This window comes from Rattus norvegicus, chromosome 2 (assembly GCF_021556685.1).
Source record: "Rattus norvegicus strain SHRSP/BbbUtx chromosome 2, alternate assembly SHRSP_T2T, whole genome shotgun sequence".
NCBI lineage: Eukaryota > Metazoa > Chordata > Mammalia > Rodentia > Muridae > Rattus > Rattus norvegicus.
The window spans coordinates 232125322-232141361 of NC_141535.1; the positions used below are offsets into that span (position 1 = coordinate 232125322).

At 39.0% G+C, this 16040-nt stretch overlaps 1 protein-coding gene and 1 long non-coding RNA gene across 5 annotated transcripts in view; both read right to left on the reverse strand.

The window, feature by feature from the left end:
- The window catches only part of LOC103691720 (uncharacterized), a 134282-nt gene extending 118820 nt beyond the window's left edge, over positions 1-15462 (reverse strand). The window contains exon 1 of one of the 4 annotated variants that reach the window (XR_015677068.1): positions 15252-15462. This is a non-coding gene — a long non-coding RNA (uncharacterized LOC103691720). The remainder of the gene's footprint in view (positions 1-15251) is intronic. The other 3 variants (XR_015677067.1, XR_015677071.1, XR_015677066.1) reach the window with 3 other exon arrangements.
- On the reverse strand, positions 11644-13192 carry Pdha2 (pyruvate dehydrogenase E1 subunit alpha 2). The gene has a single exon (NM_053994.2). It carries the CDS (start codon positions 13150-13152, stop codon positions 11977-11979), a length of 1176 nt encoding a protein of 391 aa, NP_446446.1. The 5' UTR covers positions 13153-13192; the 3' UTR covers positions 11644-11976.
- Positions 15463-16040: the final 578 nt, after the last annotated feature.

The window sequence follows — 16040 nt, forward strand, 5'->3', positions numbered from 1 at the left end:
CTGGCATCTCTAAAATGCTGGGCTGTTCTCCTGTAACTGGAGTCCACTTTCACCAATAGCCTCTCATAGGCTGTCTTCATGGTAGCAAGCTTCTATTTCTTTGCATGACCCTCACAGTTCCTGGGCCTTTAACTGCCACCTAGGTTGTACATTTACCTATAAGCCTCTCTAACCTCTCACAGTGCCAAGCCTCAGCCATTCTTCATAACTCCTTCATACATTCAAAATCAGTACCACACCTTGGTGCCTGTTACACTACAATCAAGTCTGGGTACTAGGACAAGATTCAACCTTGGCTGTTTCTGAAACACAGTTTGTGTGTGTGCTGACCGTGTGGAAACACTTCCAAGATAAATTTACCTCAAGGTTGTTGGTCTCTTAAAATCACTGCTAATTCCTTAGTTCCAAGTAACCAGCATCAATTGTTCCAGTAATGCAAAAGTGGCACTTTAATGTTCTCAGTCTTTTCAGTCCAAGCTGAGCAGAACATATTCTCAATTTAAAAGAAAAAATGGCTTTAAAGTTCCCTGTAAGACTTTACAAGCCAGGCTTTCATTTTCTGCACAGCTCTAAACATTATCATTCAGAGCCTACAGAGCATTACACTAAGCTCTCTACACTCCCTGGCTTTTCTAGCACAAAGTTTCAAAGCACTTCTGAAATCCTCCCAAAAACATGGTCAAGGCTATCACAGCAATACCCGACTCCTGGTACCAACTTGTCTTAAGCAGGGTTACTATTGCTACAACGTAACACCGTGACCAGACTCCAAGTTGGAGAAAGGGGGCTTAGCTAACAATTCCACATTGCTGTTCATAATTTAAATAAGTCAGGACAAAACCTCAAACTGGCCAGGAATCTGGAGGCAGAAACTGATACAGAGACCAGGAAGGGGTGCTGTTTACTGTCCATTTACTCCTGGCTTGATAAGCTTTCTTTCTTAACCAGCAAATAATACAGAAACAAGGACTTGATAAGCTACCCCTTCAGCAGCATTGCAGATTTTGTTGATTACACTGAGAAGAATTTTCTGTGCCCATTTTGTGTGCTTCTTTCATTCTTCAATGGAAGCAAATAATATTCTTTCTGAACTTATAGCATGGCTAGAGTCACATTCAGATAGAGTTTGTCAATGAACTCTAATAGCTCTTACCCTCCAGAAGTGATGTTAAAATAACTCTTTCCTCCTCCATTATTTTCTTTCTTTTTGTGACAGAGTGATACTTCATGTAACCCTGAGTTCTTAAAATGAAGGTACCAGGTACAGCCCAGCACAGCAACTATAGGGGCGAAATTCTGTTTAATAATTCTAAAATAGGAGTGCTGAAATAACACTTCCGCCCGGAAAGCTGACTTTTAATAGAACATTGGTGGATAATTGAACTCTTGCTCATTGTTCAAAAGGTCCTGCAGCTTGACTGTGTTCTTTTTCTTTGGGTAAATTATTCAGCGTAAGTATTTATTGGCCTGCCAAAATGAAAGTATTATATGAACTCTCTGTTACTCTTCAGCATTTCTTAATTTGATTGTATTTTTTTCTGAGTGTAACCCTACCAGAAAAATCTCCATCTTTCCTCCTCCAATTCCAGTACAGAGACCTCTTATATTTACTCTGGGCTCAGCATCCTCTGTGTATCAGCTTCATGAATCACATAGACATGAATTTATTCAATGGGAAAATTATAATACTGATTGAATGGAGTCTTTGATTTTCCTTTCAAGCCTGATTCAATTTTTTTAAGTATTTGAGAGCATTGCATAAAAGGAATCTTCAATAGGAGTAAAGCAAATTTTGAAGACATCACTAGTATTAGATTATCAATGGTCACCTATATTAGAATAAAATGACAAAATGTGTATTCCCTTTCAAATTAGTACATGTATAGTATCTAAGTGATATATGATAGCTAACAGATTGAGGAATCACAGATGTAAATAAAATCTGGGTGCAAATTGGAGCCTCTAATATTGCTACTCAGACATCTTCCATATAAATGCTGCTATGCCAACTTTAATATCCAACAAAGGCTAAGTTTAAAAGGTTGCTGAATTTGAGAAAATAAATTTTATAAGCTGCTTTATTTTTGTCAAATTGTCAGGTTTGCACTGATCTACCTACTGCATGCTAAGAAGTTTATTTCACTGCATGAAAATTAAGGCTTAGTTTTCTTTCAAATTTTGTGCCTTAGTTCCAATCTGTAAAAACAAGACAGAAATTGATATGAGGTCATTATGCTAAGCTACAAGTTATACTTAATTTCTTCTCTTAACAATTATAATACCTATTTGGTTAATTTTTTTACAGAGGATGAAATGGAGATAGGCAAAGTGAAGTCAATTCCCATGATATCATCTTTCTCTAATGCGAAGGTCAATATAAAACTGATTTAAAGCGCAATCAGTCTATACTCTCCTTCCATGAGTGTGACCTAACAGAACTAGGAAAGACTGACTGTGTCCAAAGGACAGATAAGTGGTGAGGAGCTACCAATTCGTGCCACGCAATAGACTCTGGCTTCTGTGATTACACAAAGATCACTATGTCAGCTACATCTTTGGCTCCTTCCTCTTTGGTTGAAACCACTTGTTCACCACACTTTCTGAAGTTCTGGTTTAGAGTTTGTTTGGCTTCGGTTGTTGTTGTCTTATTCATTTAGCTGTGTATCTTTGCTAAAGGAAATGGCCATTCTAGCTTTCTTTCTCATATTCCATATTCATGGCCACTTGGGTGCTGTATTTCTCTTCTACTTGGATAGACTGAACATAAAGACTATGAACTCTCAACTTGAGTACACTTTCTTACAATTCCAAATGCTAGTTTTAATTCTAGATGTAATATTTTTGTTTTTTAAAAAAAGGAGTGTAATCTGGAATGTATGACAGGCCTGAGTCTCTGAAATTGAAAATATTTTCCATTGCACACATCTTAACCTATACTTTCCCCTGTTTTGTTACAAATACGTGAACCTCAACACTGTATCTTGATAATCTAAAACCAGTCTAAAATAGTTGACAAATCTACTGAACGATTGTCTTACCCCCCTCTTCTTTTTTATTGCTATTTTCCTTCATGTTTTATATATTTTTATAGTTTTATATTGAAAATATCTTTCTTGATATATTGTGATCACAATTTCCTGTCCCCCAAATTCCTCCAGATTCACCTGATTCCCCACCAACTCAATTCTTTCTTCCTTTCTTCCTTTTCCTTCCTTTTCTTTCATTCTCTTTTTTTGAAAACAAATAGAAAATAACAAACTAGAATTTAAAAACAAAAAGCAGAAGGAGCACATACACCAAAATAAAAAATACAAAAGCAAACAAACAAAAACATTACTAAAACTCATAAAAACACAAAGCTGGAGACCATAAAACATAATTTAAAAAGCCAAGTAAGAGATACAAAATGAGTGTGTGTGTGTGTGTGTGTGTGTGTGTGTGTGTGTAGTATTTATGCATGTATCAAAACAATGCATTGTAGACTATAGAGTTCATTTTTTGTTGGCTATGTACTTACTCTTAAGTGTGGTTAATACACCCAGGAGAATCCATTGGAGAAAACGAATTTTCCTTTGCAAGTAGATGTTGAGTGGAGATAGTTTATTGTTTAGAGATGGGAATTCATTTCTGCACCCTTCTTTTCACACTGGGATCCTATCTGGCTTGTACCTGTTGAAATCCTGTGTATGCTGCCACAGCCTCTGTGACTTTGTGATTTCATACATGTGTGGGTCCTGTTAGGTCTGGAAGGAACTGTTCCTTTGGTGTTATTCATTCCATGCAGCTCTTACAAACTTTCTGCTTCATCCTCTGCTTAGCTCTCAGAACCTGAGGTAAGCAGTTTGATGAGATGTCCCATTAAGGAATGATAGTTTCAAAGTCTTCCACTCTGTACATTTCTAGTTATGAGTCTCTATTAAAGAGCAATTACCTTTTGTTTTTCTGTGGTCTTCTGTTTGGAGTCTGCTTGTTGTCTCTTGCACTACAAACCTTCCTGTTATATTCTGTCACATGCCCGAATTTGACTTGGCCTATTTTAACTGTTTTGTAACATGCCTATCTTTGCCTGAACTCTAATTTCTGCTCATATGAGACTTGTATTTTGACCATATGTTGCCACAAATTGACTCAATAATTGAAATCATACAGGAGATAATTTTTGCTTTTCACTGATATCAGTACACTGAAAATCTGGTAGGTGACTGTGTCATTTTACAGAGCACTAAGGTCAATGCTTACCTTACAGGTAGCAGATATCCTGCCAGAGGGTCCAGCAAAACCCTCTGTGTCTATCATGTGTCTGTTGCCTTTCTAGGTTACAGTAAAGTAACCCATTTAAGGCTGGTGTCTAGAGTGTCTAGTCATGATACTTCTAGCAGGAGCATCCTGATGATTTTTGCTTCTAAAAGAGAATTACATCACATAAAATGTTTCTTAAATATATGAAGTACACACTTCTTATTTCTCATATTATGGTCCATAAAACTGCATGCTATCAGGTTTGCTACTTTTCCTTGGTCAAGAAAATTATAAGTCAATACAGATTCAAGAAAGGAAAAAGAGCATCTATTTCTTAATGGATCAATAACACAAGTTTTACAGTTATCTTTAATCTGCCTTATTCTCCATGTTCCTCTCAATTTTGATAAGTTGACAATAATTAAGAAAATCCCCAAATTCCAGTTTAATTTCACTTTTTATTAATGTCAAATTTTCCACCTATTGACTGCTTGAGTATTACTGGAGGGGGGAATTAGAATTCAATATAAAAGCTAATTTTCAATATATAGATTTTTTCTAACTGGCTTTCAACCTCTACTACATATAAATTGTGGTATCTTAAACATTTTTGAGCTTCAACTTTGTACTTAGAAAAATAGACACGATGCATATAGATGTCAACTACAGTAAGTGGGATATTGTAACATGTGAATCATTGTTTTTTGGCACTAAAAATATTCTGATAGTTTTAGTAAGGCTAAATTTTAGAATAGAAGCGATCTACACTCACTATTATCTTTGTGTGAATCTGAACTAGTCAAGTTTCTCCAATTCCACTCCTAGGTATAGATAGAGCTTTGGATGCTACACGAGAAATGGAATGTTGTTTGTTGTAATAGTTCTGTTTTTTCAGTGAACGTAAACATTTCCAAAACTACAAAGGAAGAGACTCATAAAAAATTTATGAAGGAGAGTACAAAGTATTACACTTATATATTTCCCATGGCTTCACATAAACTTAATAAGGCAATACTGCCTTGTAACCTACAATCCCAACACTTTGGAGGTGGCCAAAGGAGGAGCAAGAACTCAAAAGAAGCTTTGACTAAAAATTCTATCCCAACCCTCTACCTGCTGCCAACCCCTGACCCCTGGCCTACATGAGACTCAGTCTCAAAAATTGTTCTAGGAGCTAGAATGAGAGCTTAGTGATTAAGTGTACATACTACTGATCCATAAGACCCAATTTACATTCTAGAACTGAAATCTGGTGGTTCACATCCACCTATGTCTGCAGGAAATACAATGTCATCTTCTGGCCTCTCTATAAGCACCAGCACAAACATGCTATACATTAACATAAACAGCCACATACAATAATCTTAACTGAAAATAAAGTGAATAAATTCATCTTTTATGTTGACTCAGCATTTACCAGGGTCTTGGTTCGTTTTGTTGTTGTTGTTTTGTTTTTTTTTGTTTTGTTTTGTTTTTTGTTTTGTTTCCTTTTGTTTTTAACATTTGTATCAGGAAGAAATATCTAAGGAATCCAAGATTATCTTAAAAGCATTAGGAAGTTTTTACATGGGCTTTGTAGGTTTTGCACAAACCAAGCATGATCAGTTCATCATTTCTTTTACTGAATATTAATAATGCCAAGCATTCCTTGAAATCTTCAGTGCAGGTCACAGAAAGCCCTATACATCACACCAAGTTTTCTTTTCATTTCTTTTTAAATTGGATTTCTTTATTTACATTTCAAATGTTATTTCCTTTCCAGGTTTCCTGGCTGTAAACACCCTATCCCATCCCCCTCTTCTTCTTCTATAAGGGTGTTCCCCCTCCCCAACCATACCCGCTTCCTGCTCCCTACACATTCCCCTACACTGGGGGGGGGTGGTGAGGTCCAATATTGGCAGGACTAAGGGCTTCTTCTTCCATAGGTGCCCAGCAAGGCCATCCTCTGCTACATATGCATCTGGAGCCATGGGTCTGTCAATGTATAGCCTTTGGGTATTTTTTTAATATTTATTTATTCATTATGTATATACCATATAGCTTTCTCCTTGCCCATATACCTACAGGTCAGAAGAGGGCACCAGATCTCATTACAGATGGTTGTGACCCACCATGTGGTTGCTGGGAATTGAACTCAGGAACTCTGGAAGAGTAGACAGTGCTCTTAACCTCTGAGTCATCTCTCCAGTCCCACACTTTTTCTATGTTTGCTACTGTTAGAAAAAAATGAAGTATATGAAAATACACATTCTCAAGATTTACATTTGTAACCAAAGTTCTATGATTCTTTTAACTTTGGTCAGAGAATACTTCAGCATTGAGTAAAGGTTAGTTAAAGGACTCATAATTGATCATAGTGCCAAACATGAAAAATCTTTGAGTGCTGAGTTGTAGTTAGATCATCCTTCTCTGCATATCTAACTATCTGAGGCTCAGGGAAACTTATCCCAAGAGGAGAGAGAAGCAACGTATGAGCTTTCCAATGGGAAGAAGAGCTGTAAAACTCTGACTTCTAAACACAGCCTTTTATGTCACACATCAGCCAATAGCATCTACACAAAACCTGCATGAGAGTAAACCAGTTAAAACAATGCCTAGTGGCTCCAAAGGCCTGATCCCTATGAGAGACACTACTGACAGATGTCATCTAGAGGACGGTCACTCTCCTTTGGGGTTATGGTTATGAGCAAGCTACTGATGTCCAAGTCAATGGCCACATACCCATAGGCATATGAGCAGTACTAATTAGACTCAGAGTTATTAATAACAAAAATATAAATACAGCATGAAGCTGGGGAGTAGGTGTGTGAATGCGACCTTAAGGAAAATAGGAAGAAGGTAGCAGTTAGTGAGTGGATATTATCAATATCATTATATAAATGTATGGGGCTCTCAATAATTAAAATTTTAATTTATTTTTAAAAATTAAAAGGAAGTCATCCTACATAGGATACATAACTCTCTCTCTCTCTCTCTCTCTCTCTCTCTCTCTCTCTCACGCACACACACATACACACACACACACACACACACACACACACACACACACACAAATAATAAAGCCAGCATCTTCTAGAAAGGACAAGTTCATTGTCCTAGAGCTCACAGCAGCTGTGATGACCTGTAAAAGACTTGTATAAAATCAAGCCACTCAACATTCTACCATGAAATGGGAAGTGACCTCTGAAATACAAGAGAAAAAAATCTACTAACTAAAAGCAGAAAATAGATGGTTTCCTAAGAAAACTTAAGCATTAAATGGATATTCTTTTTCTCTCTGGGACAATTATTATATCCTGAAATCATATAGTATTAAGGTTGCATTACTACATAAATAAAATAAATTGCTACATTGTATATTCTTAGAAGGGTCATTTTTATCACATAAATTATACATAAATTTTTGAAGACTAACAAATTTTCAGTTTAATTTTACTGATATTGTGCCTTGTCATTTGTATCTATGTATCCTCTAATTCTGCACCTCTAAATATAAACACACAATCCACCTTCCTAGAATATCATACAGATTAATTTCTCACTTTTTTCTCACCCTATTACAAGAATAGAATTATTCTTATTCCTAATCTAGATCACTATATGTTGTGGTTTGCCCTAGAGTTATCTGTATTTTGATGCTAATTCTACTGCCCCAAGGATGGCTGCCTAGTCATGTACTCAGGACTCAGGTGACTTCACCAGAACCTTCTCCCCATTTAAATTGTAAAATACTGGTGAGGGCAGGAACAGGATAGAAGGAGGCCTATCATTGGATGAGAAGGAAGGATGGGCGAAAGAAGAGTTTGAAGGAAGAGGAGGAGACAGGAATGGAAGGGGGGGGGGAGCGAGAGTAGCCGGTAGACAACATGGAAGGTGATGTTAAGATTCCGCTCTGTGTATTTACAGGTTGTTATTAATGTCCTTAAGGGATGGATGGTACTGGGCTTTGTTTGTTTAGGGGGGCAATTATATCTTATCAATTGGGTCAAAGATTATTGTGTTGCGTGTTCTTTCATGTGCAGATTTAAGTGTAAAGGAGTGTGGGGCAGCTAGGCTGAGCCTCCACAGAATTGGAATATGTGCTTCTGGCAAGATATCCAGCAGAAATCTTGGGGCACTACAGTACCAGACCTAGCAGGGTAAAAGACAGTATTTTATTTTTTACAATTTTTTTATAATTTTTCAAAAACTATAAATTATAGATAAAATAGCACAAACAAGATAGTAGTTTGACAGAATTGATGCCAACTGTCCGATTTCTACACATTCTGGATTTAAAGTCTAGCATAATTAGTGCTAGATTTATTTAAGGGACAATGTTTGACCTAATAGGTTAGGGTAGAATTTATTTAATTGATAATGAATTAATATGATTATTATCCCTGCAAACATGGAAATACTGGTGTATTAAAGAGGTTCTCAGGAACCAACAGGGATGGCATTAGCCAAAACACCCAGCAATGGTGAGATAGAACCTGTAGAGACTAAATTTATTGGTTGGGCATGGCCCCTGGTTGAGGAGGGAGGCCACCCATCCATCTCAATATATTAACCCAGAATTGCTCCTGTCTAAAGGAAATACGGGTACAAAGAATGGAGCAGAGATTGAAGAAAAGGCCATCCAGAGACTGCACTTCCTCGGGATCCATACCATCTGCAGACAACAAACCCAGACACTATTGCTGATGCCAAGAAGTGCTTGCTGACAGGAACCTAGTATAGTTGTATCCTGAGAGGCTCTGCCAGAGATTTACCAATACAGATGCGGATGATTGCAGCCAACCATCTGAGCATGGAGACCCCAGTGGAAGAGTTAGGGGAAGGACTGAAGGAGCTGAAAGGGTTTGCAACCTCATAAAAACAACATCAACCAATCAGAGCTGCTCCTATCCCCAGAGCTCCCAGGGACTAAACCACCAACCAAAGAGTACACATGGAGAGCCCCATGGCTCCAGATGCATATGTAGCAGAGGATGGCCTTATCTGGCATCAATGGGAGGGGAAGCCCTTAGTCCTGTGGAAGCTCAATACCCCAGCATAGGAGTATGCTAAGGTTGTGAGGCTGGAGTGGGTTCTTGGGTAGGGGAGCACCCTCTTAAAAGCAGCGGGGAGAAGGAAAGGGATAGGGAAATCAGGAAGGGAATATTTGAAATGTAAATAAATAAAATAACCAGTAAAAATTAAAATATGTTGTCATTAGAAAACTGTTATTATTCACTTTTAATATTTTTGAAAAATCTTTTTTTCTAACTACAGAGATCAGATTCTATAATCTCTGAATAGCTACAGTATTCTTCCCAAATCACATGAGCAAGTGATACCACTCATTTATAAACATATCCTTGGGAGAGTGAAATGACTCAGCAGGTAATGGCCCTTGTCACCAAGCCTGATCTTCATAATCTGTATGATGGAATGAACTCCACCAAGTTCTCCTCTGACCATGCACAGTGTGGCATGCACCCTCAAGGTAAAAACAATGAATGGAAAAATAAAAGCAAATAAGCATGTTTACCTCTGTAAATTTAGAATTTTAAGCTCTTGTTTTGGGAAGGATATAGAGACAGTGCCTATATGTTTGTGTGCAAATATTAAACAGACAAGCCCCTGAGCTTTTGGTTCTCCGTTAAAGTTCTTGGAAACCAGATTCTCGAGATTAGCACTGTCTACTGACAGGACTATCTGAGAGATTGGCCTCTGTGCATGCTGCCTGTGAGGGAATTATGGTAACTGGGATGCTATTCAACAGCATAGCAATTTGCAATATGTACTTCATCTTTAGGAGAAAGTAGATCTGAATTGAGTGTATTGCCATCTCTTTAATTTCACATTTTAATTCAACTCAAAAAAGTAGAGTTGAATTAAGTGCATTAATGTCATCTCGATTCTACCCTCTTGACTTTGAGAGGGAGAAGTGTTTATTTGTCAGTCAAAAATCCCCCAGGGCTGCTTTCTCAAATCTAGAACACATTTAGCACAAAAGATTGTAAAGCAAGAATAACATCTTTATGAAGATAAATGGAAATAAAATTCCTCCTAAATTTTTTTCATTTACATTTAAGCCAGTCAGTATACTACGAATTTTATAAACAAAATGAAGTGCAATGAAAACCAGCAACAACAAAACATTGTCCTTTGTATTCCCTACTCCTGCCTTTGCCCTGTTAATTTTTTTTCTGTAATCAGTGCTAACACACTTCAGAGCCCATACCATATGTGCAAGCCTACTATACCACTCATTATTGGTTAGTGTTACAAGTGGTTTAGCAGGAGAGGTGACTTGAACTCATCCTTATCTTTAATCTTTTTTTAACACTCCAGTCAATACCACCCCCCTCCTGGTCTGCCCTCTGACACTACCTCTTCCCACCCCCCAACCCACAATCTCCAAGAGGATGTCTCCACCCCAAGCTTCCAACTCACCAGGCCTCCCCATTTCCTGGGGCTTCAGGTTTCTCTAGGATTAGGAGCTTCTTCTCTCACGGAGGCCAGATCTGGCAGAATATATATATATTATATTCATGTTAGTTGAGACTGCTGGTCTTCCTATGGTGTTGCTCGCTCTCCTCCTCAGCTTTTCCCAGCCTTTCCCTAATTCAACCAGAGAGGGTCCTGACTTCAGTACAGTGGGTGTGTGTAAGTATCTGGATCCATCTCAGTCAGCTGCTTGTCAGGCCTCTCAGAGGACAGCCTTGTTAGGCTCCTGTCTGTAAGGATACCATAGCACCAGTAATAATGTCAGGCCTTGAAGTCTCCCCTTGAGATGGATTCCAAGTTCAGTTACTGAATCACTTTCTCTCATTTTCTTCATTTTTGTACTTGAAATTTTTAGACAACAATACTGGGTCAGAATTTTTTACTGTGGGATGCCAACCCCATCCCTCCACTTGATGCCCTCCCTGACCTTCTACTGGAGGTGGAAAGGGAGTACCCTTTTCCTACTGTTGGGCATTTCATCTAAGGTCCCTCTTTCTGAGTTATAAGTGACTCTTACTAACCAGGTCTTTTGTACTTTCTAGAGAATCTCCTCACCTCCTACCTCCCAAGGTTGCTTGCTTCCATTCTTTCTGATGGCCCTCAAGGCCTCACTCCTTTTGCAGGCAAAAGGATGGAAATAGAAAATATAATGCTCAGTGAGATAACTTAAGACCCAAAAGGACATGCATGGCTATTAGCCAAAAAGGTACAGAATACCCAGGATACAATGCCCAGAACTCAAGAAGGTAAACTGAAGGGCCCAAGTATGGATGCCTGAATCCCACTTAAGAGGGAGGGATCTGGGTGAGAGATGGGACAGGGAGGGCAAAAGGGGACTATGATCAGGTACTGGGGATGGGGAGCACCTCCTAATTTTTCATAAGATTTTCGACAAACTCATCCAACAAGAAGCAAGAATCAAAAATCTACTTCTTTTAAGTGTTTATTTCAAAACTAAAATTCAAATGAAACTATTATGACAAATTGGGGAATTTAACCTGTTTTTCCTATTATAATTTTATATATTTAAAATATTCTAAAAAATATTCATACTATTTGCAATACAATGTTAAAACAGAAAGTGGAACATCTCTAAACAAATTTTTATCTTCTAATTCCTTTAAGGACCCAAGAATGTATCTTTATAAATGCTTATAAGACTTTTGTCTGTAAAGCTGTTTTATTTTTTCTTCATTAGCAATGTTGAAAAATGTCCTAAAGTTCACCATAAATGTCCCACTGAAGAATTTTAACAAATCTCTAACTGACAGACTTAAACTTCAGCCATTTATGTGCACCACGGACTTCAAATGGTGGATTTTGGTGGTAGAGGTAATTGGCTAAATCTTCCAGAGGTGGTTCTGGATCAGTTGTAGCAAACTGAGCTGCTTCCTCGACTTCTTTCTTCACATCTGCATCAATTTCTTTCAATTCTTCAACACTGCTGAGGTTGTTGCTTATCATTCTCTCTCGGAGAAGCATTATTGGATCACTCTTACTCCTCACGTTCTGAACTTCTTCTCGTGTACGATAACTGATCCCTGGATCGCTCATACTGTGTCCATGATAACGGTATGTCTGCAACTCCATCACAATGGGCCCCTTTCCGGATCTGCAGTGATCAGCTGCAAACTTGGTCGCCTCACGAACACTGAGAATATCCATCCCATTCACCCTCAGTCCAGGGATAACAAAGCCTTTCTTGTGGTAATCAGTACTGGCTGCTGATCTCTCAATAGCTGTTCCCATTCCATAGCGGTTATTCTCACAGATGAAAACACAGGGTAATTTCCACAAGGCTGACATATTGTAAGCTTCAAATACCTGCCCTTGGTTAGCCGCACCATCGCCATACAAAGCCAAGCAGATCTGACCATTCTTCAGGTATTTACAGGCGAGAGCCACACCAGCTCCCAGGGGTACCTGTGCCCCAACAATGCCATTGCCCCCATAGAAGTTCTTGGCGTACATGTGCATAGAGCCTCCCTTGCCTTTAGCACAGCCTCCTTTGCGTCCAGTCAGCTCTGCGAGAATGGACTTCACTGACAGTCCCCTCGTGTAGCACAAGCCATGAGCTCTGTAGGACGTGATGATGTGGTCTGTGGGATTTATCCCTGCCTCCAGCCCCACATTGCAGGCTTCCTGCCCATCACACAGGTGACAGAAACCACGGATGAATTTCTGCTTATACAGCTGGTCGGCCTTCAACTCCATGCGCCGAATTACCTGCATGTTCCGGTAGTATTTCAGGGCCTCCTCTCTGGTGAGCACAGTGGAGGTGGGGGGGCCCTGTTCCAACAGGTACAAGTCGCATTTCTTGATGTCACAGGTGGCGTCGTTGGAGAACTTAAGAGATGACAGCAGTCCCCTGAGAGCTGGCTTCTGGACCATTCCTGAAAATACTTGAGACAGCACAGTGGCCAGCATTTTCCTCATGGAGAAACGTGAGGCACAACCGTAGCGGCTTCCAACGACCACCCAGCGACTTTCAAAATGGCGGCCGAGCTCCTCTGACGCAACAATAGCGCGACACAAACCCGTTGTCTATGTCAGCAAGTCAGAAGCCACGCCCACTAGGCCTGCTCCTCCCATCCTTCCAACCCTAAAGTGAGGATCTCTAGCATTTTCATCCCATCAGTACTTGCCACCCACAGCAATCGAGTGTCTTTTCCCTGTACAACTCAGTAAATGTCCTGGCAGGATGAGGACATAGCCTACCGTACTTAGCCTTTGGGTCCATCCCAGCACATCTAAACTATAAACCTGTAATATCAAACAGTAGGCATGAAGATACGTGGGAACCAGACTTTAATCCTGTTCTCAACCAGTTTGGGGCCTCTTTGGGCTCAAAAGGAGGGGCTGTGGGGAGGAGGGGGAGAGGAGGAGGAGGAGAAAGAGCAGACAGGAGGGAGGGAGAGAGCAAAATGACATCATTCTTCTACCTTTTCGTTTTTAAGAGAAAAAATTACCAACATCTTGACATATTTACTGAAAAATATGTACAAATACAGAAACACTCAGAACTCGACCGTGGACTTCTAAGTGTTCATATATTGTCCCAGTGTAGTAGAGGACTTACTGTTTTCTAATGAGGAAATGGTTTGAATAATAATTCATTTGTGACTTATTTAAAGGTCCTAGTAGATAGGTCAAAGCTTTTCTCACTGCTTCCATTCCTCTGGTTTTGTTTTTGATCTCTAAAATACGTTTGGTAAGTTTATTCCCTCCTATAGTATTTTTTTATCTAATGAAAAATAAATTTACAAATTATCTGTAGTTTAAACTGTTTAAATGCTAACTTTTCAAGATAACATTGCCACTAAAATGTTGAAAACAATAGTTAATATTCCTGAAAACAACGCAACTTTCATCCTCCCACTTTGTCACAATCTTGAGGTAGCAAGTGCCTGAGGGCACTAAAGCTTTGTCTTATATGGGAACTTTGAATGCAGGATTGACATGCAGCCTCTATTACAAATTTTTCAGCCATTCAGGCCTCTCTACCCTTTGTGACAGTCTGAATTATGCCTTGTTGTTTATTGTTGCTATTTGTTTGTTTGGGGGCATTTTTAATATATATATATATTTTTTAATTTTTGTTTATACTTCTGTTACCACTAAGGTGAACATGGATTTTCATGTACTGAAAAATATCTCCAATAGACTTCCAAAGATTCTCATTTACTTGTTTGAAATTAATAAAAAATTAATATTACTAAGGGAAATATAGAACCGTGTGATGTGTGTGTGTGTGTAGCTCATGTGTAAGGAGGAAAACTTTGTTAGCATTAAAGCAAACATAATAAAACAAACAAACATAAAACATTATAAAACAAAACTAACAAAACAGACAAAAACTAGGAGAACTAGAAACAGTATCCTAAACAGAAGGACTTTGGCTGGGTAAACAGAAGGCAATTTTCTGTTCACCATTAAAACAGACCCCCTCAGGCAGGGTTTCTGTTCAACAAGAACCACCTTTATTTCTCAAAAGGTCAACTACCTTAGGCCAAGGCATCCAGTTTCTAGTCCATCTGCATATCCTGTATCAGCTCCAATGTCCCATCCTGCACATAAACACTATTTTTCTGATATTTTGCTCTCCTCGCACCCCCAAACATGTCTTTGACAGTTTGATCCCCAAATAAACCTTTCATCCTACTCATGGAGCACTCTCCTTTGGAGACTTTACTATGGCCTGGTTTACCAAGCTGGGGAACCACTTGTCTCCTCCCACTTTAACTTAAGTTCTGAATATTGAACTCTGCTCACTAGACTTTGGCCTACTGAGCCATCTCACCAGCCCTAGAGTCAAGTTCTCTCAATTCTTCTTCATATATTAACCATAAACATAGCTTCTAAGAACTTGCCCATGAAACAATAAGCTAGTTTGAACCTCTAGAGAGCAGTTGTGCTTTCTTATGTCTCTGATTCCAGTTCAGTCTTGACATAGAAGAAGCCTTAACTGTCACAGGGCTATAAGGATCTTTGATAATCTTCATTTTTAATACACTCTTATTTAAAGAAAATGTTACCTTTAGATCAGTAAGCAATCCTCCTGGATGTGTGCTCTGTTCTGTATCCATTGCTGCTATTCAGTTCTAAATTCTCACCCATAATACCCTAATACAGGTTCAAAGCATCCCCCTTCTTCATTGCAAGTCTCATATTGGATACTCTTGATTTTCAGACAGAGCAAAAAAAATGGTGTGCTAAAAATTTACCATAGTTCTTAAATCTGGACCGACCCTCTTAACACATTCCAAAAGCCGGCCGTCATAATAGGCCTCTTTTACTGCATTAAGAATTCATCTGTTGGAGTGTGTGCTCTGGCACTGTTGTCTGCACTGCCTTTGATAGTTAGCCTGAATCTGCTGTTCTCTCTCATTCCTGCAGGTATCTGCAGTCTCCTGGGAGCATTATATCCATAAGAATGAAAAAAAAAATTGACACTGCAGGATGGAACAGTTGTGTTAATGGGTCACTGAATGACAGCTGAGACTTCTCTCAGAGGGCTCTGCCAGGCTTGTGCTGCCAGGAACACAAGAGCTATAGAGCGAAAGTGTGCCAATTTAATCTTGTCCCATGGAGCCTGTGCTGCAAAGATAGAGATTCCTTTAAAAGCCCAGTGTACAGGACTGAACAAGAATCACGGCAGAGGAGACCATGCACGATAGCCCTTTTGGCATCAAGATCTAAGCAGGATAATTAGTCACAAAATGTGAAACTTACAGAAACCATTTAGACATCAACTATGTATCCCATATTCACCTTAAAGTTAGACATCACATGTGTAGAATACAATGTGCAAGGATATTAATTGA